At 35.9% G+C, this 22016-nt stretch overlaps 2 protein-coding genes across 2 annotated transcripts in view; both read left to right on the top strand.

Annotated features, from left to right (window-relative positions):
- Positions 1-232: 232 nt before the first annotated feature.
- crygs3 (crystallin, gamma S3) lies at positions 233-1319 on the top strand. Its single transcript, XM_059500054.1, has 3 exons — positions 233-345; positions 428-670; positions 999-1319. The coding sequence occupies exons 1-3, from the start codon at positions 310-312 to the stop codon at positions 1278-1280; spliced, it is 561 nt and encodes a 186-aa protein (XP_059356037.1). The 5' UTR covers positions 233-309; the 3' UTR covers positions 1281-1319.
- Positions 1320-8590: 7271 nt separating this feature from the next.
- The window catches only part of LOC132095226 (diacylglycerol kinase beta-like), a 130236-nt gene continuing 116810 nt past the window's right edge, over positions 8591-22016 (top strand). Inside the window, exon 1 of the mRNA XM_059500047.1 lies at positions 8591-9014. The gene's annotated coding sequence lies outside the window, so the exon portion shown is untranslated. The remainder of the gene's footprint in view (positions 9015-22016) is intronic.

The raw sequence follows: 22016 nt of genomic DNA, 5'->3' as shown, positions 1-22016 counted from the left end.
ATTTGAGCAAGTGGCTAGATGCCAGTGCTGCTCCAACTTTGCCAGTACCAGCATCTGATAACAATTTAATTAGCCCAATAAATATTTTCTGGACTCAGCCATTGCAGAATCAAAAGGTCAGTGTTCCATACAACAGCCACTGCATTAATCTGCAGGAACAATCTAGAAAAAATCACAGTATCAGCTGTTGATGATGCAGTTGCTGCAGCCATTCATATAACAATGATTTGCCTGGCAGAGCAACTCAATGTGAAACATATAAATCTCGCTCATTGCCCTTACAATACACAGCATACATCAAAAGGAAGAATGAAATTAGCCCCAAACATGGACAGAATGGGAAAAGTAAGACACCTTTTGCTTGCGTAAACTGGCTCTGTGATCTTTTCCTTGACTTAACTATGTTTCTACATCTTCTCCCATACAGATTTTCTTTTATGAGGACAAAAACTTTCAGGGACATTGTTTTGAGTGCAGCATGGACTGCCCAGAGCTGTCGTCCCACTTGAGCCATTGTAACTCCATCCGAGTTGAAAGTGGGGCCTGGGTCTTGTATGAACGTCCAAACTTCATGGGCTGCCAGTACATCCTAACCAGGGGAGAGTATCCTGATTACCAGCACTGGATGGGCTTCAGTGACTCTATAAGGTCTTGTCGCATGGTGCAAAATGTAAGTCATCCCTGTTAGGAGAACCATAGCTGGGCTATTTTGCCCAATGCAGGTCTATGTTCCTCCTTTTCAACAAAAACATTCACCTACCAGACATATGTGCCACACAACCATTCAAGATGCATTATTGGCCCTAAACTCCTTATCGTTCCCTGCTGAAAGTTTATTTTCAGTATGCATAATCTGAATGTATTTTTTAAATAATTTAGTGCACCATTAGAATAATTTTAGGTGACTCTAGATATGATTCTGCTCTTTCTACAGTAAAGGGCCTACCAGAAATCAGTGCATTGTAATGGTATTTGGCTATCCACTCTCTCTTTTGCAGCATACTGGCAATTTCCGTATTTGTCTGTATGAGCGGCCTGACTTCAAGGGTCAGATTATGGAGTGCAGTGAGGACTGGCCCTCTGTTTATGACCGCTTCGGTCACCGTGAGGTACAGTCCTGTAACGTTCTGGATGGGGCCTGGGTTTTCTATGAGCATCCTAATTTCAGGGGACATCAGTATTTGTTGGAGAGAGGCGAGTACCACCACTTCACTGACTGGAGTGCCATGCATCCTACTGTCGGCTCCATCCGACGTGTTCAAGAGTTAAAGGTATTTTAATATGTAGTTGATTGCTCCTTAAACTATTTAATAATACTAGTAATAAAAAAATGACACTGAGCTCACATTAATCTTCTGTCTCCTGGTTTAATTAGTTCCATTTAAAAGTCAGCTGGTCTTCAAACAAAGCATTTTAATAAAAGATATTTATATAAATCTTACATATATATTTATTTATATATTAATGATAGAAAATAAAATAACATAAATAAATGGCAATATCATGAAATAGTATTACAATTGTTTTTAGATCTATTTCTAAAATGACAAAGCTGAATTTTCAGCAGCAGTTATTCCAGTCTTCAGTGTCACATGATCCTTCAGAAATCTTACTGTATGAATATACTTATTTAGTTTTATGCTGATGCATTTTGTTTATGCATTTGTTATGTATTATTCATTTGCATTCTTTGATTAACTAAAAAAAAGTCAAAAGAACAGCATTTATTTGAAATGTAATTATTTTGTAACATTATAACTGTCTTTATTGTCTCTTTTGATAAATGTAATGTTTTTGCTGAATAAAAGTAAAGTGATAATACATAATGCACCAAAATAAATAAATAAATAATACATCAAAAAATTAATTAATTAAAAAAAAAACTACTCTCTCAAGTTGCTCCCTCAAGAATTTTCATTTTTGGGTGAACTAAATTATATTATATTAAGTATGTCAAATAACCATTTTTTAATGTATGAATTTATTTATTAACAGTTATCTCATAGTTTTCAACATCTTCTGTTACTATAACTCAATACTCCCCTCTGTTGGTTAATGGGCTCTTACAAACTTAGATTTTAAAATATAAAAAAAAATTATTTCAGAGTTTTTTAGTTTTTTATAGAAAACAAGTATTTGAATATTGTCATGACAAACTGTACATTTAACAATAAATAAATAAACAATTGATTTAAATATAGTTGTTAAATATATTTGCATGTAACACATGAGTTTAAATGTTTTTTTGTTTTGTTTTTTATCTGCATGACAGATGAAGAATTTGGTTGAAGTAAATGCTTAAAAAATAAACCTCCTCTTCAGGCTTTTTGCTATACTGACACCAAGGTCAGGAATTTTGTTTTTGCTACCAGTACCTGTTCACATGAATATACATACCACACATGTTTTTTAACCATTTGTAATTTAAAAAGAATGAGTGCATATGTGTTTGCATAGGCAGAGAGCATGAGCTGCCAGTGGTGTAAGCAGTTGCTGGTCAATAGCCCCTGCTAAATCTCCCCATACAATAGTTCAGGCCATGTTGATGACTCAGGAGCTTTGCCAGAGTCCAGCATATACCCAAAGTCCACAATGCTGATGCAGGCCAGAGAGCCACAAGAGCATGCTAAAACAAAAGGGGGTTTTCTGCACAAAGACCACCAGCAAGCACTTTTTCACCAGTGGGCCCACAGGGCAGCACGTGTCTGTTGGTCCAGATTCCTCCATAGGCATCCAGCACAGAATGAAAGGATAGTTCACAAAGTTCACTTATTAGTAGTTGAGCTAGTATTTTTTCCGCTAGCCTGACAGCGCCCTCTTGTGGAAGTCATTTGTGTTACTTTTTAACATGTGGTTCTCGGACTAATCACAAAAAGTTATTCCGAAATCCATTACTGTAATCAGATTTGTACAGAAATCATGATTTTTATAACAAGTGACAGGCAAGGGAGGAATAATAATACATAATAAACATAAGCTTGGGTTTCTAATTATGTATTTATTGCTTTTAAATTCTCAACTTGAGTTAGTTGTCTTTTAAGCAGAATACTGTACATTTTCTGCCAGATTTATCAGCTGCTACCATGTGATACAGCTATAAGTTAACAAGCTGGCAAAGTATGTGGAGGTGTTAATTGCCTGGCAGATGCGATTGGGAACTGCAAGGTCATTGTGGAGACACCCCTGCTGCAATGTTACACCACTGTTAAAAGATGGAGACATCTTTAAATATGCCAGGGAGTAATTATAGGATGGAGGCTTCTAAAGCAGTTAACATATAGCCTAATGCAATTTAAACCCAGTTACAAAATGTAAAACTATGTGTTGTATACAGTATTAAAAAGGGCCCACGTTGTGTCACTGGCCTAAAGTTAGTTTGATTTGTCTGGTCTGCAGTTATTTGTTTTACCATGTGAATGAAATTTCACATTTTCTTATTGCTTTCAGAATCACATTCCTCTAAGACTATTTTTAAACTTCTGAGTCACTGATACAGGTCCACAGCTGAAAGGAATTACTTTAATCCTATGAAAAGAATGTAAAAAATAAACTTTCCAGACAAGACAATTGCCTTGTAAGGAAATGGCAAGAGAGTTAGAAGGGAAAGTGGGGCCAGGGGAGGGGAAACACCATATTCTTCTGTACAAAAGCCATTTAGTTTATACAGTAATATTGTTGACAGAGTTGTCTTGGGCACTGTAAATTTTAACAGTGCTGTACAATGATAACAATTAGATAAAAAGATAAAAATGATCATTTAAGTAAACTTTGTTTAGGAAATGTGATTGAAAATGCAATTTATATGGAAACTAAAAACAACATAATCAAAATGTTAATGCCATGATTTCAATATACCTAATGATTTATTGGTACATCTGTTGTTCATCCACAGATAATTTATGCTTTGATGCTGTCAATATTGTGCATCTTAATGTCTATCGATACATAATGTATGTGTGGTAGAAACACTTTACAAAAAATACAGATGAGGTCACGTTGTTTTTGTGTTCTGTCTTCTAGAACAGGCACAGCTCATTACAAAGTGCTTTAGACTAATTGTCTGTATGTTAACACCTCTCTGTCTTATTAATGCATGAATTATTAAACAAAACCTCTTTCTTAGATGGATTCCTTTGAGATGCTTAAGATTTAAAGGCAATAGATTTGCACTATATTTCCACACCTGTCTTGCATTACTACTGTGTATATAAACTACACATTTAAAACCCCCAGCATATTAAGATTATATATTTAGCCTCAATAATTCTGTCCATCAAGGCTTTTTAAGATTCAGATGAAAATTAGGATTCATTATCACACGGGCAGGCTGGATGGACAAGGTAAAGGCAATCTTCACTCCTTTCTGTTGATGACAGACAGTCTGGAGGTACACCTGCCCAGAAAGGCATGCTGGGTCCTTAATTATGAGCCTTTGCCTGAGGTGCATTAGATGACCTACCTAGTGCTGCCATAAATCTGTTACAAAGGCAGAATCCCAAATGACACCCCTCCTACCACACTTTATTGTCATGATCTCCAGCTATTAATGACCAACAGGGATTAGGAAGATGAGAAAGAACTAGAACCTTCAATATAACTGGAAATTTTCATTGTATAAATAAATATGTTATGTGATTTCCTTGAAATGGAAGTGTAGGTGTTTGGATTCACTTGTGTCTTTTGTTTTCACCATAGGAGGGCAGCATAGGATTTAAAACAACTCATAGCCAATGGTACATTAGTTTTTCCTTTAATTGTATCATTAAGAATTTTTAAATTTTTGGAATATAATCTTTGCATATTTACTTAGAGGTCCACACAATGTTTATCCTGCAACACTGAGGAAGACAGGAGGGTAACCTCAGTGTAATCTTAAACAGGCCACTACACACCTCTTTTAAGGGTTTGACTGACATTTGTTTTACAAAGCGTACTTCTCATTTGTAACTTAAGGAAGCCTTGTAAACAACAACCTTGGAGTAAAGGATTCATCAGAATGACGTTATGATGTCAACATGAGAAAATATTTGCCTGTATCTAACACCTCTAGACTTGATAATTACAGACAGGTGTGTTTGATCAGGCTGAACTGATTCTGCAGGAAGGTAGATCTCCAGGAGCGGGGTGGACTGCGTTCCACTTCACTTTTAGACATGCACTCGCAAACTTCCTCGGGGGAATCCCTTGAAAAACATTTACCTTGAAAAACATTGCAGAAAATACATTTTTGTGAGAATCATCCTGAAGCTTAATTCAGAGCATGGTAAAATATTTATCTTTATTTGAAATGTTTCAAGCCTCTCTAATATTAATATTTTTCCCTCAGTTATTATTATTATTATTATATATTTATAATGGGATTTTTTTTCTGAAATTGTTGGATTGAAGGATGTGACATGGCCCTACCTAGAAAATGTCCTACCACTGGTCACAGAATCTCACCTCAAACCCCACAACCACCTATCATCGAAAAAAAAAAAAATGTATATATATATATATATATATATATATATATATATATATATATATATATATATGTGTGTGTGTGTGTGTGTGTGTGTGTGTGTGTGTGTGTGTGTGTGTGTGTGTGTGTGTGTGTGTGTGTGTTTCCATTATATTTAAGTTAAAATACATGAAGGGAAAATTATGGTAGGAAAATGTTAAGTTCTATCCATAATTACACACCATTGTTCCTTTTTTGAAAAAAAAAACAGTAGGCTTCTGATGAAACACTATTCTTAAAACTGTTTTTTTAACCTCACAGAGAAGCTAAAACAATAGTTAAAAATGTGATAACAGTCACAGATCCTTTCTGCAGGTTACATAGTTACCTATTAGTATTTTTGCAGAGGGTGGACTTTCTTCATTGGTACTCTTAATGGTAATTTTAAAATCAACTGGATAAAACATTGCTCAGCTCAGAAGTATTCTAAACTCTCTTATATGCCCAATCAGAGTTTGGTGGGTTAACTTTTTTTACTTGTGACTTCAGAAGCAATTATTAGAAGCATGGAAAATAGTCTTTAAATGTATTATACTTATCAGCCATATCTTTCTTTCTCAGGGATTGAGTCTATTTATTTAATTATTTATTGAGAGAGAGAATTTAGTTGACAAAAGCATCTCCACAAATCTCAGTTAGGCTACAACTCATTTACCCGGCAGATTCCAAAACTTGACGGTCTGAATGCAATGATATGATGTTACTTGCCTGTCAACCAATGTATTTGCATACCACCACGCAGCCATAGCGAGAGTTAGAGGCATGCTGGCTACTAACTGTAGCACGCTGACCAGCTGATCCAGAGGGTGTTTAGTCAGTGTGGAAGCAGAAATTCAGAAGTGAAAGGTAGAATCGTAAGACTTCCCAAAATACACAGAGACAGATAATGGGGTAAAACAAGGGTAAACATCAGCAGTGATTTCACTAGAAGGAGGAATCTGATGAAACTTTTGGGATTCAATCGGTACAACGAACTTGGGGAGGTTCTTCTCGACAGGTAGGCAGAACCAAATGCATACTGAAGTCCCAGAATAGAGATTGATGAGGGGGAGGTGGGGGGGGGGTGTTCAGTGGCTTGCTCCCCCTATAAAATTCAGATTTTCCTGACCTACTGTGAATGTGTGCATTTTAAGATGTTTTAAGGCTCATAAATTGGATAAAAATATAGAATAAAAACCAAGTCAGTGGGTAGAAGTAGCATAAATTATTTTTCAAGTTAACAGATTCTTAAACATGAGAATCAGATTTAATGTTGCAATGGATGATCCATGATACAAACTGGAAATAGAGTTTCATCTAATTTCATGAACTCAGTTATAATTATCCTGGCCTTCAGTATCTAAAATCATATCTAAAATGATTAAACATGAATATTATTATAATTTATTATTATTATTCACACTAAATAGAAAATAATATTTTCCAATAAGTTTAAACAGATTTTTAAATTGCATGGGCATTTTTACTTTTATTCTTCTAAAAGTGTCCATTAAAAAAAATCTTGGCAAAGTCGGCCATTGGAAGCCACAGAAAGGGCAATACATTTTGATCTGAAAAACAAAAACAAGTTGACTGAAGTTATCACATTGTATTTGTATTCCATTGTCCTTTCTTTCATTAGCCTACTAAAAGGGCCTGAATACATTTTAAAATATTATTCTTACTGTCAATCTGAAATTTATTTTTACCTGGTTTTAGCAATTATTGAAGCATTGCAAATTTATTTTCATTAACCTTGAAATTATATTAAATCGAGGATATTAAATTAACCATGTTATATAGTAACGTTTCACAGTTAATCGTGTAATTATTCACCTTATTTAGGCTAATAATATCCAAAAGACGAAGGAATCATGCAATCAGAGTGTCACAATAAAAAAAAAAGACTCACCTTTCAGTTCACCAAAAACTCCACTGACCTGTACGTTATCCTCCGCACAATAAGCAAATCCACACTTTTTTGGGGTCCCCTTGAAACATTTCCGTTGTGGTCAGTGCTATTTGCAGCGCGTTTCTTAATTTGTTGTGAGGAGTTGCAGCGCGTTTCTTAATTTGTGTTTTCTTAAGTTGCAGCGCGTTGAGCTCTCTCGGCCACCGTGGGGGGAACTAGCACAATATGTAGGTTTCAGCGCAGAGAAACATTGAAAGATCCGAAGCTTTCATCGGTTTGATGGTGTCTATGTTATGAAAATGGGAAAAAAACGACGTTCCTGTGGTACTTGTAACACTAATTCCGGTTATCCTGAGAGGATAGGCAATATAATTAATTTTATTACATTTCCTAAACCCAAACAAAACAGAGCAAAATGTCACTAAGCATTCAACCCCAAGACAAAAGCGTTCATTTTCTGGTTGTCATCCTCTCAAATTACAACTTTCATCTGCTCGAGCACAACGTCTTGCGTTTCAGCAAGCTAAAGCTATAGCTAACATTACATTTATTACAAACCTATATAGCGAACTGTTCTCACATCAGGTACAGTGTATGGCAAAAACACATAAACGAAGGTCTACATTACACCGTCTCTTCATATTAAACTGGTTAATTAATTTAATCGTACTCTGCGATATATGAAATGCGGGATCTGCGATTGTAACGAACGTAACAATCGGATTCTCCCGCTTGCATTGTGGGTTGTAAACCATCGCTTCCAAATTAATACCCACAATATTTATTGTAAAATATTTTATATATCCATCCATGGCATATTTAAGTCCCACATGAATGGTAGTCCAAAATTTATCAAAAAGATATAAGGACAAAGTTTTTCACACGGACAGCTGTCATTGTAAGACAGTTAACAACTCCTCCTTTGGTTTGTCCGATTTCGCAACAGTAACTCGGCGGGGCTTTCCGATAGGTCACTTTGCGTTTTGAGGGGTTCGAAATGATTTTTATTTATTTTTTTGCAGGGGTTCCCCTGATACAATTCGCATTCCAGGGACGAAATATCACGTTATTTGGGGTCGCTTCAACCCGCAACAGTGTTAAAGTAGTCCAATTCCTCTGGAAAACAGAGGACTTGGCAACACTGATTATTTATTGTTTATTTATTTAGTTATTATGCCCGCGTCCTGTAAATAAGTTTATAGGCTATTAAATTGCTGTGTGTTTAAATAAAATTAACCCAACCCGGCTGTTATTCAGATAATTTAAACACCAAACCGCTGAAATCACACGATTACTTCCATTTAATGCTATGTTGAGCAACCAGTAAGCCTTTAAATAACGTTTTTCATTGTTTCCGTCCAATGTGTTATCCAGAAGCGGTTGGAGGACGTGTTTTGGTGCCCATTTAGGGAGTTTTTTAGACGCTCGCAGCATTGTGCTTCACAGCTTTCGACTCAGCTTCAGCTCAGGTCCTGCACACACACGATGCCAATGATGCTGCACGCGCGCATGATGCCTAACAATGCTTTCTAGGTAGGCAGGTCGCTAGGTTTTGAGAAACAGCCGGAGTCACGACTCCAGACTGGCAGGGAGATGAGGACACGATGAATTCATCTTTGGGTAGGTTCTCACCTTTAGTTACTTGGATTTATAATGGATAAAGATTGTTGCTGTTAGATTAAGACTGCAAATAGTGAATTATTTGGTTACACTTAATGATCAAAATACTACGAACATTCGGCATATTAATATGATTTCACATTGTTGTGAATTTTTATTTTATGTATCATTGTTGCATTGATTATTGGTCATGTTTTAATATGAGACCTTTATATACATTTATAGAATAGAATGTAAGGTATTATGGAGATTGAAAATGTGCTTCTTTCTTCATGTTTTCTGCATGCATTTATGAGATTCACATCAGAATGTAAAATAACAACAAGTTTTATGTGTACCAATGGACAATACAACAGCAGGTTCTTTATGCCGTCCACTCATGTAGACAGATGTGTTAGTATTTTCATAGATGTTTATTGTAAGTTGTTGTGTATTTGTAAGTGCCTGCAATGTGTATGAAAGCAAACTTAAAAGCGTTTTTAAAGGTTTGCAGATTTGGTGTTTTTCCCAGGAATGAGGTGTTTACAGTGCTAGGCAAAGGGGAATCCTGGGAGGTTGCTATTTTTAGCTCTTATTTCATCATTCCTCTGCACAGTGCAGTAAGCTGCTCTCTGCATCTCAATGATTGAGGATGGGCACATCAGCCTCCTTCTCTTTAAAATGTCCACAGTTTTTAAATCAAAAACTATCTGAAAGAACGAATGGATGTGGGGTCATACTCTTTTTCCATCTGCTCTTTTGTTGTTGCTTTGCTGTGCAGATTTTAAGGCTGTTACGAAGTGCAGTATAGTGTTCTATACAAATGCAGCATTAGGACATTCATGGGCATTCAGTAGTGTTTGACAGAATGATGTCTCTTGATACTAAACACAATATATACAGGCACAGATCCATTCACAATGTTTCTTCCAAGGTTGTCATAACAGCATGAGCCAGATTGGTATCTAATACCATACGCCTGACCTTAAACATGACCTATGTCTTTAAAGTTTCCATCCCATGTATAATCTGCAAGACATTTTTCATCACAATGAAGAGCATTACTCTGTGCTTAATAAACACAATCTTGTCTGTAGTGAATGTGGTGAAGATTTAAGGATTTTATTTGAAAAGGAGTTTTATATTTTACACTTTCCATCACAGAAAGTGTCTTATTCTTCTGTATTTAGATTATGTTAAACTCGTAGCTAAGCACATTGTCATGGAAATATGAGCCAAAAATGAAATGCAGTTTCCTCACATTCTAACCATGTCTCAAACAAAATGTAGTTGTTCCGTTTCAATTTGATCTTAACTTGTACAAAAATTCCTTTTGCATTTGTAGTGGCATTTCTAATAAGATATATTTGACAGTTCTGGTCATTGGGTTTTAAAAAGCAAAAGAGTTTCTTTTGGATACGATTCAATTAGATATTTTCTCAGTTTACAGTAGCATATGAAATTTTGGGAACCCCTTGCAGAATCTGTGAACATTTGAATAATAAAAAAAAAAATAAGAGAGATCATACAAACTGTATGTTATTTTTATTTTATTTAGTACTGTCCTGATTAAGATGTTTTACATAAAATATGTTTACATATAGTCCACAAGACAAAAGAAATGGCTGAAAATATTAAAATAACCCCTTTCAAAAGTTTGGGAAACCTTGGTTCTTAATACTGTATTTTTTTTGGAAAAATACTTTTTTTTATTTTTTTTTTATTTTTGTGATGTTTGTTAATGAGTCCCTTGTTTGTCCTGAACAGTTAAACTGATAAATGTTCTTCAGAAAAATCCTCCATGTCTTGCAGATTATATCCGTTTTCCAGCATCTTTTGCATATTTGAACCCTTTCCAGCAGTGACTGATTTTGAAATCCATCTTTTCAAACTTGGACACATGAGGGACTCAAACACAACTATTAATAAAGGTTCAAACGTTCACTGATGCTCCAGAAAAGGGATAGGCAAGCTTTTTGTTGTTGTTGTTGTTGTTTTTTGTTTTTTTGCAGGAGAAGTACAGGAGAGGAGAGAAAATTCACTAGTATGCCACCCTCTAGTTTGTCTCACTTTTGGTGTATACTGTACGAAACATGGCAAAAGAAGCATTCAGATTTTTTCATGTGAAACACAGTGAGCTACACTAACTACATAGTTGATGATTTAATGTGAGGCAGAAAGGAGCCTTATTGTGTGGGCTGTCAACAGGGCCCACAGTATTCTGATAGGTGACAGCAAGCAAATGTTCCAAGGCATATGTGTTTGTGTTGAAGGTTGCGCAGCACTGTTGTAGAAGTGTCTTTGTTCAATGAAAAACAATACAGAAACAGTGACCTTTTTCTGACTAGAGATAATGAGAGAGGAAACCTGCCATTGTAAAATATAGAACGCTGTCAGTACTGTGCCATAGTTAAATGTGACAACTGAGAGAAATAGAGAAATGTCAAGGGGAGGTGCTAATTGTGTTAAATGTAGTTTAGTGGTGCAAAATGACCCGAAGAAAATGATTCACTGAAGAAGAAATGAATTGCCATTATTTTGAAAAAATTTAATAGAAAATCAAGTAAATATGTGACATCCGAACAACAGACAATAGACAATTCACTTTTATTTTAACCAATTTTAAATAACAAATCAATTATAGCTTTATTGCATTCAAAACAAGTTTGGGGACATGCAAGTTTAAGAATGCACCACATCATGTGAGCAGAATTCTATTTTTAATTTATTTTAGCTTTTACAGTAGGTTACATTTCTCAGTACAGAGTCCTATTTCATATACCATGTCTCTGTGGGTCTTAACAGGTCTTAAAGCCTTTACTTGATTTTCCACACATTTAAGGCCTTGAAAGGGTCTTACATCAGAACAGAATGTCTTAAATTAAGCTTCCGTGGCATTAAATGTTGTATTCACAGAAAAAAAAAAAACCTTGTTTACAAATATCTAGACATCGTTCAATTAAGATACAGTACAATTGCCGTCCAAAGCCACACGTCCTGAACACATGAACACGCAAAGACCAGATGACCAGAGATAACATTACTACAATACATCATGTGTTATTAACCGGTGAGAAAGGTTTATAGTACAGTTAATAAAAGTATACAATACCAGGAAGGAAGGTCAGGTTGTTGATGTTTGCCTGCCCTTCTCGATCTGTCTGCATAGCGTACAGGAATGCACTGATGACGTATACGTCATTCTTCTTTCCCCTAGATGTTAAATAAAAGGCTGCAAAATGCAACGGCCTGGCCATCTACCTGGAGATGAGGGTAGCAATTTATTCTCTTATAGTTTCTCGGCCAACCGGGATAGGTAGCACAAATGAAGCATTTTAATTAAAAACTGCTGAGACATTAGGAGAGGATGCCAGCATGGCAAGGTTTCCCCACACGAAGACCCTGCTTATGTTTCATCACTGTAAAACAAATAAGCCAAACTAAATTACTATGCACGGGATAGTGTGCTTTACAAAAACAAATTACAAAAATAACCTATAAAGAAATTCATATAAAATTTCCTGAGTGCTACAGAAATTACAATTTTAGTTTACTTTTTACACCAAAATGTGAGCAATAGAATTAATTACTACACTAAACGTATTGCCTTACAAGAGTAGGCTAAGCAAAAACCCTGTTTGCATTATTATTAATTAAGTTTTTATTGATTGACTGTAACTGGAAATAAGCATTACACATTGTTTTGCTTGAGATGTAACTTGAGTCAGCATTTTGTCTAGTAAGCAATTTGTTCTCTCGATATATAAACGGTATACACGATTTAGCAAATCGATGGAACGAATTAGTAAATCGTGAGGGCAATTTATAAATCGAGGGAACGAAATAGTAAATCATGCACACAATTTAGCCTCCTTTTTTTCCTGTATGCCATGTGCGGGGCTCCGTAGTATGAACTATCCTTAAATGCGAAAATATTCCCACTCAACAGATGTCACATTAGTCAAAAAAGGTGAAAACACAAGTCCACATTAAAATCAAAATACGTTTCAGCTGACACCGGGAACAAGGTTATGCTTTTGTCCATAGAGATGTTTACTAGCATTCCAGGTCCTATATTCCCTGGGAGGTTATGGTGACAACTGCTGACAACCCCAAACCCCCCCAAAAATGATCAGTTCATATTTTTAATGAGATTGCTGCATGGTAAGCTGTGTAAATATGATACATTGAAAACAGGTTGGATTTTTTTTAGGATGGATGTTGCCTTTTGTTCTTCCTCTGACTGCTAATTAAGTTCTCTGTAATGAGCCCTAGAGGCATGCTAATCACATTAGCACTGTATTTGCAGGGAGGTTTGCTGTCCAAGGTGTATATTTACACATGGGCAGCTGGAATATATCTATATCAGGGAGAGTAAAGTGAAGGAAATGTTTTTAGGAAATGTTTTGCTGATATTTGCTTGTCATCCTTATTAGCTTACAATGAACTTTCTGTTCCTTATTATTACACACTTCTTTGCACATTTCCAGCCTATTCTTGGCATCATATTAAGCCAGATGGTGTAGTAATTATGTCATTCAGCAGAAGAGAAAATGTTTATTGAGCTACGTTAACCAGTATGGTTAAGTTTAGGGCTGGACGATAAAACAATAACGGCAATTAACGCGATATAATTTTCCTTGATAAAACGATAATGAGAGTTCGATAAATGTATGATATAATGTTCATGTGCCAAAAGCAGAATGAAACAGCACTACTCATTTGAACTCCACCACATGGATAAGTCTGGTCAGTCTTGGTCATGCGAGCACTAAACAGCGCTTTGCGCTAGAATTCATCGAAGAACACTCATTACTCTTGTCAATGATACAGTCAGAAGGCTTTTCAAGCCACAAATCACCATCATAATAGATACTACTACTTTCAACTCAAGCTACTGTCAAATGTGCATTCCTAAGAGACAAAAATATGTAATATTATTAATATTGCAGCCTGCACTGCAAACTGTACAGAAGATATTCATCATGAAGCTCAGGCAACACAAACATTTTTCTTGATTTGAAACAATATCACTCATTTAAACGTGCAGAAACTAAGAAACTACATTTTCTATTAACATTTTTATGTTGTTAAGGAAAAAATTACTGGAAATAAAGAGTAGGCCTAGTTTAAACTGCAATTAACAGTCTGTTTTTTTACAACTCTAAGTTAGGAGCACAAACCTGTTTTTAAACTTGAAAGAAATAAAGATTTGATATTTATTGTGATAATTGCCAATATCGACTAATATGAAAAATATTATAGTGATATTTTTTGGACATATAGCCCAGCCAGAGTTAAGGTTTTATCACCATTAAACAGAGTTATGAAGTTACTGCTGTCTAATAGTCATCTTATTGTATGCAAGTTTCTCAAGCATGTGACTGATGTCATTGCCTTTATGTAAATTACAATATATTCAAATTACCAACCATTTTTAAACAAGCCTTTGATGCCTTGTTAGCAGTACGTTTCTCTGTGGTTTCCAATGAGAGATGATCAACACTTTCAAAGCAATGCAACTTCTAAGAAACCATTGTAAGACATATTTAAAGCAGCCAAGGCTGGTTTTCTGTTCTTACCTGGTCTTCCTGGTGATCTACTTCAGAGAGGTTTTGGACACTTTTTAGTCTATCAGGCTGGAAGACCAACTTGACAACCAGCTAAATCTTACTGTGAGATCATTTAAATCCAGCTAATGCTGGGAAACACACTGCACGGTTTTCAAAGTCATCTGGTCACTGTTCCTCTCACAACACACGACTGTCTGGGGTACTGTTTAGTGCTTGTGTGCACACTACACAATGCACAGGGGTCACCAATAAGAAGAATCTGGTTGTCATACAACATTTCATAGCAAAAACACACGTTAGAAGTGATACATGAAAAAAACGTACGTAAATCACGTGTGAGACAGGATTTCTTCCTCTTAAAAAACTGTAGCCCGTAAGAAGTTTTCAATGCAAGTTGTCTATATGCTGATTTGCAGCGAAAAGAAAGAAGAATATGACGAGAGAATGGTTTCTTGCAATAGCCATGCATGCTGATGTTCTGTTGCAGGTCTGTGACTCCTCCCCTGACATTTCCATTGCCCTTTAAGTTGCTCTTTCATTGGCTGTAGTTTGTCGCGATGTCATTTTTAGTCAAACACATTTCAATTGGGGCTAAAATCGTGCAGTGTGTACCCGGCACAAACCAGCAAATAGTCTTTGTGCAGTTTTCTGTTTTATTTACTATCAGGAAATAGTTAGTTAAAATGTAAACATTTTTCTCAACACATTGCTCCAGTAAGAAATATTGCCTGATAAGTAGGGCTAGCTGAACTCAATAATTCATTATCTCATTTAAGACCCTTTAATGAAAAACTGCTCTATTTCCATGGAACCAGAAAGAGAAGCTTATTAAACAATGAATCAATTTATTAAAAATGCATGATATAACAGGGAAATAAAATGCAGGTACATACAGCCCAGCTTGTCTTTTTGTGAGAGAACAATTCAAAAGTTTTTCAGTGGTAAGACATCAAAAAGCAATATAGTTTTCCTCTTTCTTGTCCAACTTGACAAGCCCAGCTTGTCTTTTTGTGAGAGAACAATTCAAAAGTTTTTCAATTGTAAGACATCAAAAAGCAATATGGTTTTCCTCTTTCTTGTCCAACTTTAAAAAGCGACAGTAATGTAATACTGTACACCACAGGGAATGCACCACCTCCGCTGCCCCACCACAGGCACAAGGAAACCTGCACTTTGAAAAATCTATTCCCAAATTGCATTCCTTGACTTGCCAACTCCATTTAATTATTCCACCCTCAGTGATAACATTTCTGTCAGGGGTGGGTGTAATGATTAGGTGTCAGTGGTTTTTGTCCTTTTGCACTGAGAGGTCCCACTGAAAACCCTGTTCTTTACACCCACCCTCACATTCAGGCTGAGTCAGAACACAGAGTCGCCTGCTGTCTCGAACCCCTTCTTCTCCGCACAGCCTCTTCCCATCCGTTGCTCATTTACCCCAGGTTATTCTCATGGCTGATGCTTAATATGGCTGACTTTCCCACTGCCACAGTAGGATCTCAGTAAACAAAAGTTTCATTAGAACTCTCTATAGGGGTAAAAAAAAAAAAAAAGAAACCTTGAGCTCTTCTCAAAATAAAACCAATTACCAGATGGGTCCACGTGATTATGTGCAAAGAGAGAGTCTGTGGCTTGAGGAAAGCTGTAAAATGATGCAACTGTGGAACAGTAATAAAGTGACGGAGTTCATCGAGCCCAGTTTGTTTTATTGCAAAACTAAACAGTGCTTATCAGTGAAGGATGAACTCTCCAGTCGTGTATTTATAGCAACCTAATAGATCCCAAGATCCCAATCTTTTTTAGGACAAAATATAGTTTTTTATTATTATTATTATTATTATTATCATATTAAGGACCTTCCTTCCTGGACTTCATTGAGTGGGATTGAAACAATAAGCAGTTTATAAAGTATTATGTTTTATTGAAATCCAAAGTTTTCGAGTTGAAGTGCAGCTTTCAGGTAATTAAAGTTAGATTGTGTATGTGTCAAAAGTTGCATTCAGCAACATTAATCATACATTCAGAGCCCCAGCTGCACTCATTTCTCTAGTCTTTAAATTTTCAAATGCAATATCTACTTTTTAAAATCCAAACTGAATTATTTAAACCTAATGCTGAATTATTAAAAGCTGGCACATAACCATGACAGCTCACCATGGTTAAATTATGGTTTAAATTAAAATGTAGAATTGTATTACAGTTTTCAACATCATCATCATCAGTTTTACACAATTTCTCCAGTCCTTAAGCACGATTTCAACATTTGGCTCTATAAATATCTGTTTGATTAATGTAAACACTATTCAGTTCCAAGGTTAAAAGGAAACCCCTACAGTGACATGTGTATGGGTGAGAGTTATTCCCTTGCTTCTCAAAAGGTAGGGTACTCTGTGTGCATTTGCATGCTAATAGAGGTGGTTGTACATATACTGTGTGTGCACAGTAACACTAATGTTAACCATTCATCAAAGACTGCCAGAGACATTGATTCTCAAGTCAAGACATAGATGTACAGATAGATTCCCTGTCAGTGCTGCTCTGGTGTTATTCCTGGTACCTGTTTATAATGAACTACATGGAATCCATAATGTCACAACTGAAATCTGGATGGGAGTGCTTTTATACACATGTAAAGCTAGCACCGTTGCTTACATCAAAGGAAATGCTAAAGTGAGAGCAGGAGGTCCCTGAAGAGGAAACCAGAGCTCTATCTTTTTGCAAATGTTTGCATGACTGTGGTAAAAAGACATGCATAGGATTTCAACCTGTCTTTGTGACTGTCACAAGTGCAGGAGGTTTATGGACAAAGAACTATTGTTTTATACATTTAATGAATTGGTTAAGCTACATATTATGTGACTGACAGGGACAATAGGTTTTATTAGCAGCTGCAAACTGCCTACAGTTAGGAGAATTAACTATGTTACATTGATTGTTAATAATAATACATATTGTCTTTGAATTAATATTTAATTATTGGTAAAATAATATATAGCAGAGAAAAGTTACAAAAAAAGTTACAAAATCTGTCAGTAGCACAGTACCCTTTCAAAAAGTAGTATGTTTTATGTAATAATATGTACCTTTAAGATACTAATATGCGCCCTTTAGGGGTAAAAAAAAAAAAACAGCCCAATGACAGCTTTTGTGCTTTTTTTTCAGAGAGTGTACCAAAATCTGCTTTTTGACTTAAAATGTACTGATAACCACCATAATAATACAGGTGGTGTGATAGAAGTCAAGTCTGTTTGTTTACTGTTGTTCTGTCTGTGAGAAAAGGATACGACGCAGTCAGTTTTTCACCTTGTGTGCATGTTTGTGACCTTTATGCACGTGTGAATTGGTGGGTGCCAGTAACAGGCTGTGCATGTGTGAAAATGTATTACTGCACTGCTCTGGTGTTCCCAGAAATGAGCACATCTTTCTAAATGTCCTCTTACCAGGGATTCTGTTTGAGCTATGATTACACGTGTCTCAAATTGCTTTATCAAGACTTTTTTTTCTTCTTCTTCTGCACAAGCTACTATAGTTGTATTACTGCATGTAAGTGCCTGTTGCTAATTCAAACCATGATATATTCTGCTCTTTGCAAATTCTTCAGAAAATATCATTTTTTTATTTATTTTTTATTTTTTTCATCATAGTGGATGTGGACCAAGAATACAATTATAATGTTTTTGGATAAGTCTGATGTTTTTAATGAAATCTCAGCTTGTGAGAAATTTTTATTTATTTATTTATTTGTTTTGTACAATGCCTCTTCATCACATTTTCTCCATCTCCTCCCCCTTCTTCCTGTCCTTGTGTCTCTGGGGATGAGCCTGCCAGCCCTGTGATGTAGCTTTGGATCTCATTATTGAGCAGAGATGTAATGGAGCCACATGTTTGTCGGTCACACGCTAAGATGTGCATTAATGCAGAACTGTTTGTCCACTGCAGCTGCTGGTGGTCATATAACTGGTGCTTTTTCTCCCTCCCTTTATTTCCAACTCAAAGAGGACAAAAATAATAAGGCATATGTTTCAACATAGCCTGCAGGACATTACTAATCTTTCTTTTTGCTATTTTTATTTCCACATCTGTAGCAACTTAATAAAGTGGAAATTTGGAATTACTATGCTGGATTGTTTACACTTTAATTGAGTCATAGTTTGACACTGTATTGGGAAAGCTCTTTTCCTACTGTTGCAGAAATGCAGTACTCCATGAACTGAACCTTAAATCCTGTACAATTTTAGAATTGTAGTTAGTGTGTATTCAATAAACTAAACACTACCGTTTAATAGTTTGGGGTCTGTAAGCTTTATGTTATTGTTATTTTTACTTTTATAAGTCTCTTATGCCCACCAAAGCTGCATTTATTTGTTCAAAAATAGTTTTAGTTTAAAACTAAATAGTATAAAACTATTCATTTCTTTAAGAAATTGTAATGATTCAAAACCTTTGAATGGTGTTGTAGGTGTTACTGTAGGCTTCGGCGCTCATCTTTCCTCAGTAAGATTTGTGAGAAGTCAATGTCATAACAGTAAGTTTGCATGGAAAAGAGTGACTAGTACATTTTGTAGAATTTCTTCTTCTATGTTCCACAGAAGAAAGAAAGTCATACAGGTTTGGAACATTAGGGTTAGTAAATTATGACAGAAATGTCATTCTTTTTTAAGCTCTCTAGTCTGTGGAGAACCCAGTGATAGGTGATGTCTTTCATCCAAATCCTTTCTGTTCCAGTCACAACAATAAAATGCAACCAGACACACCAATAATCCTGAAATATACTGACAAAAATATAACAAAATAAAATTTTGCATGATTTGCAATCTGTTTTTCACTTCTTTTCCAATGTTTCTGTCATTACAGTTGCGTACATGTCTTACAATTAACAATCCTCCTACACACTCATTCACACCACACACACACTCATATTACTGTCAAAGGCATGGATATTTCTCCAAAAGGTGTCCAACAAGGTAATTATTGCTAACAGGCATATGGAATGGCAGGAAAAAAATAACAGTCTTGCTTTTATAGCAAGGTACTACTGCAGACTGTCTGGTTCATGTATCATTGGACAGTTAAAATAGGAAAAAAAAAGTAAGGCCGCTGCGAGACGTTTATTTCACAGGGTGCTCTCACTCATGATGAGAATCAGGTGACTGGTCCCAGTGGACTTTGAGGTTAGGCGCGGAGGACAGTACTTCTGCTCACTTGGGAGATGGGACAGCCGGAGGGATAAAAATAGCAACCCCCCCCCCCCCACCCCCCCCACCAGGCTCCCTTTTGTCCTTCTGGACATTGTGTGTGTCTCTATCCTGGTACCCTGCTGCCTTCCCTATAGACAGTGTGTGACGCTGCTGTAGTTTCCACACAGTGCTGGATTCAGAAGCAAACGCCTGTTTCCTATCACTGAAAAGATAGATAGATAGATAGATAGATAGATAGATAGATAGATAGATAGATAGATAGATAGACAGACAGACAGACAGACAGACAGACCTTTACATATAGTCTACACCAGAAAATAACAGTGTAATTTATAAAAATGGCTTTTCCTTTTGGAGTATTAGTGACCATTTGAACCTTTTGTAATAGTTGTGTATTACTATTATTTTCTTTTGCAGACTATATGGAAATTTCTTTTTATATGGAATATGTTATTCAGGTCAGTAGTAAATAAAAAATAACCTGCATTTTTGCATAATCCCTCATATTTTGGTAAAGTAATTTTGACCTCAATTATAGATAGTTTTTTATGAATTCATTTAAATTCATGTTATGGCCATTAAGCAGTAAGTGATTAATATTCACATTTTGCTATATGTTGTCCAGAATGAATGCTAAAAGTTTATTTAAGCATGAAAACATTGAAATGTACAGTATGAAAATGTATATTTTGAAATTTGCTCAAACTTGCTGTGAGCAGTATTAGGGCTCTCACAAGATTTTAACTACACAATTGTAGTGGCCAAAAAATCGTAATGATGAAATTAGCATGAAATCAATAGAAATGTAATTGTAAGAAAGAAGGAAAGAGGTCCATTATGACAACCATGAAGTCTTGTCATTCATAATCAACTCCACATAGTTCATAACAGTGTTTGCTTATATCTTCAAACAAAGAGGACAATAAGATAGGGACAGGAAGTGAAAGCATATGCTCTGCTGGCACAAGGCAACGCCTCCATCTCTAACAGCGGAAGGGAAAGTCCCCCTCAGAAAGAGACGGCACTAGAGAAATTCAGAGAGAAAAAACAGACAGCTTACGCAGCCCTGTAGACCTATGTAAAAAAAATAAAAGAAAAAAAAATAAAGTGCATTTCTCTTGCCTTTTTAAACATATTGTGTGTCTATTTCACCATGTGAACTCTCAATGCCTCGTGGGTTTTTATAATGCTGAACAAAACAGCACAGTTGCAAGAGACACGTAGTTGGTACGGATCTTCTCTGTTACCTTAAACACACTGTTCTGGGAAACGCAGATGCCTCATGTTGACACTCCTACACATTTCCTAAACACGGATTACTGTTTGCACAAGACGGCCAGCATACCATTCTGAAATAAGGGCCGTCTTATCATTTAGTATCCTTATTTTCCTTTTTGTCTATAATAAGAGTATTGATCTGTTCTCTCAGTGTCCTTCAACTTCAGAATCTCAACAAGCTGGCGGCAGGGTCCTCTGATTGAAACCACTAACCTAAAAACGTCTTTTAGAGCAAATTTATGATTGCTCTCTTTTTTAAAAGATATAAAAATGAAAAGGAGGTGGCATACCTAGGTGAAAGTCAGGCCAGACAAAAACAGTCTGCTTTCGATCATAGGAGCAGGGGAGGAGCGCTCCAGAGCTATTTCTGTCCCTTTGTCTGCTTCTCAAATTAAGTGAAGGTGCGATGGTGCTACTAATTTCCTATTCGGTTGATAAGCACTGGTCTTATCCCATCATCCTTTGAGGAACCATTATATCATCGCAATGTGACATCAACAAAGATCTATTAGTTTCTCAGTTCATTCGTGTTAAAAATAAAGGTTCCGAAAGGGGTTTCACAGCAGTGCCAAACAAGAACCACTTTTGGTTTCCCAAAGAACCTTTCAGTATCCAGTTCTTTAAAGAACTACTATTTTATTTTTTTAATAAATTATTATTAGTGTTAAGGACATTTTAATAATCTACTGAACCACAACGAAAAATAAGCAAAAAAAAGTTCCATGGATGTTGAAGGTTCACTGCAAATAAAGAACCTTTATTTTCAAGAGTGCATTTTTAAATCTATGAATGGACTATCAAAATTGTTTTTTGATTTATTAAATATACATTTTCTTTCTGCTTAAACTTATCCAGGATAAAAGCTTCTTGGCTCTCTTTAACAAAGTGCTTAACTGAAAACTTTTCTTAAAGCCCATATGAGTTCACTCAACAGACACTGTTGTCTCTTTCTGTGTTGACGTATTTCCTTTTGAAAC

The sequence above is a fragment of the Carassius carassius genome, chromosome 19 (genome assembly GCF_963082965.1).
Source record: "Carassius carassius chromosome 19, fCarCar2.1, whole genome shotgun sequence".
In the NCBI taxonomy this organism is placed as follows: Eukaryota; Metazoa; Chordata; class Actinopteri; order Cypriniformes; family Cyprinidae; genus Carassius; species Carassius carassius.
This window is presented reverse-complemented; position numbering and strand designations above follow the sequence as displayed.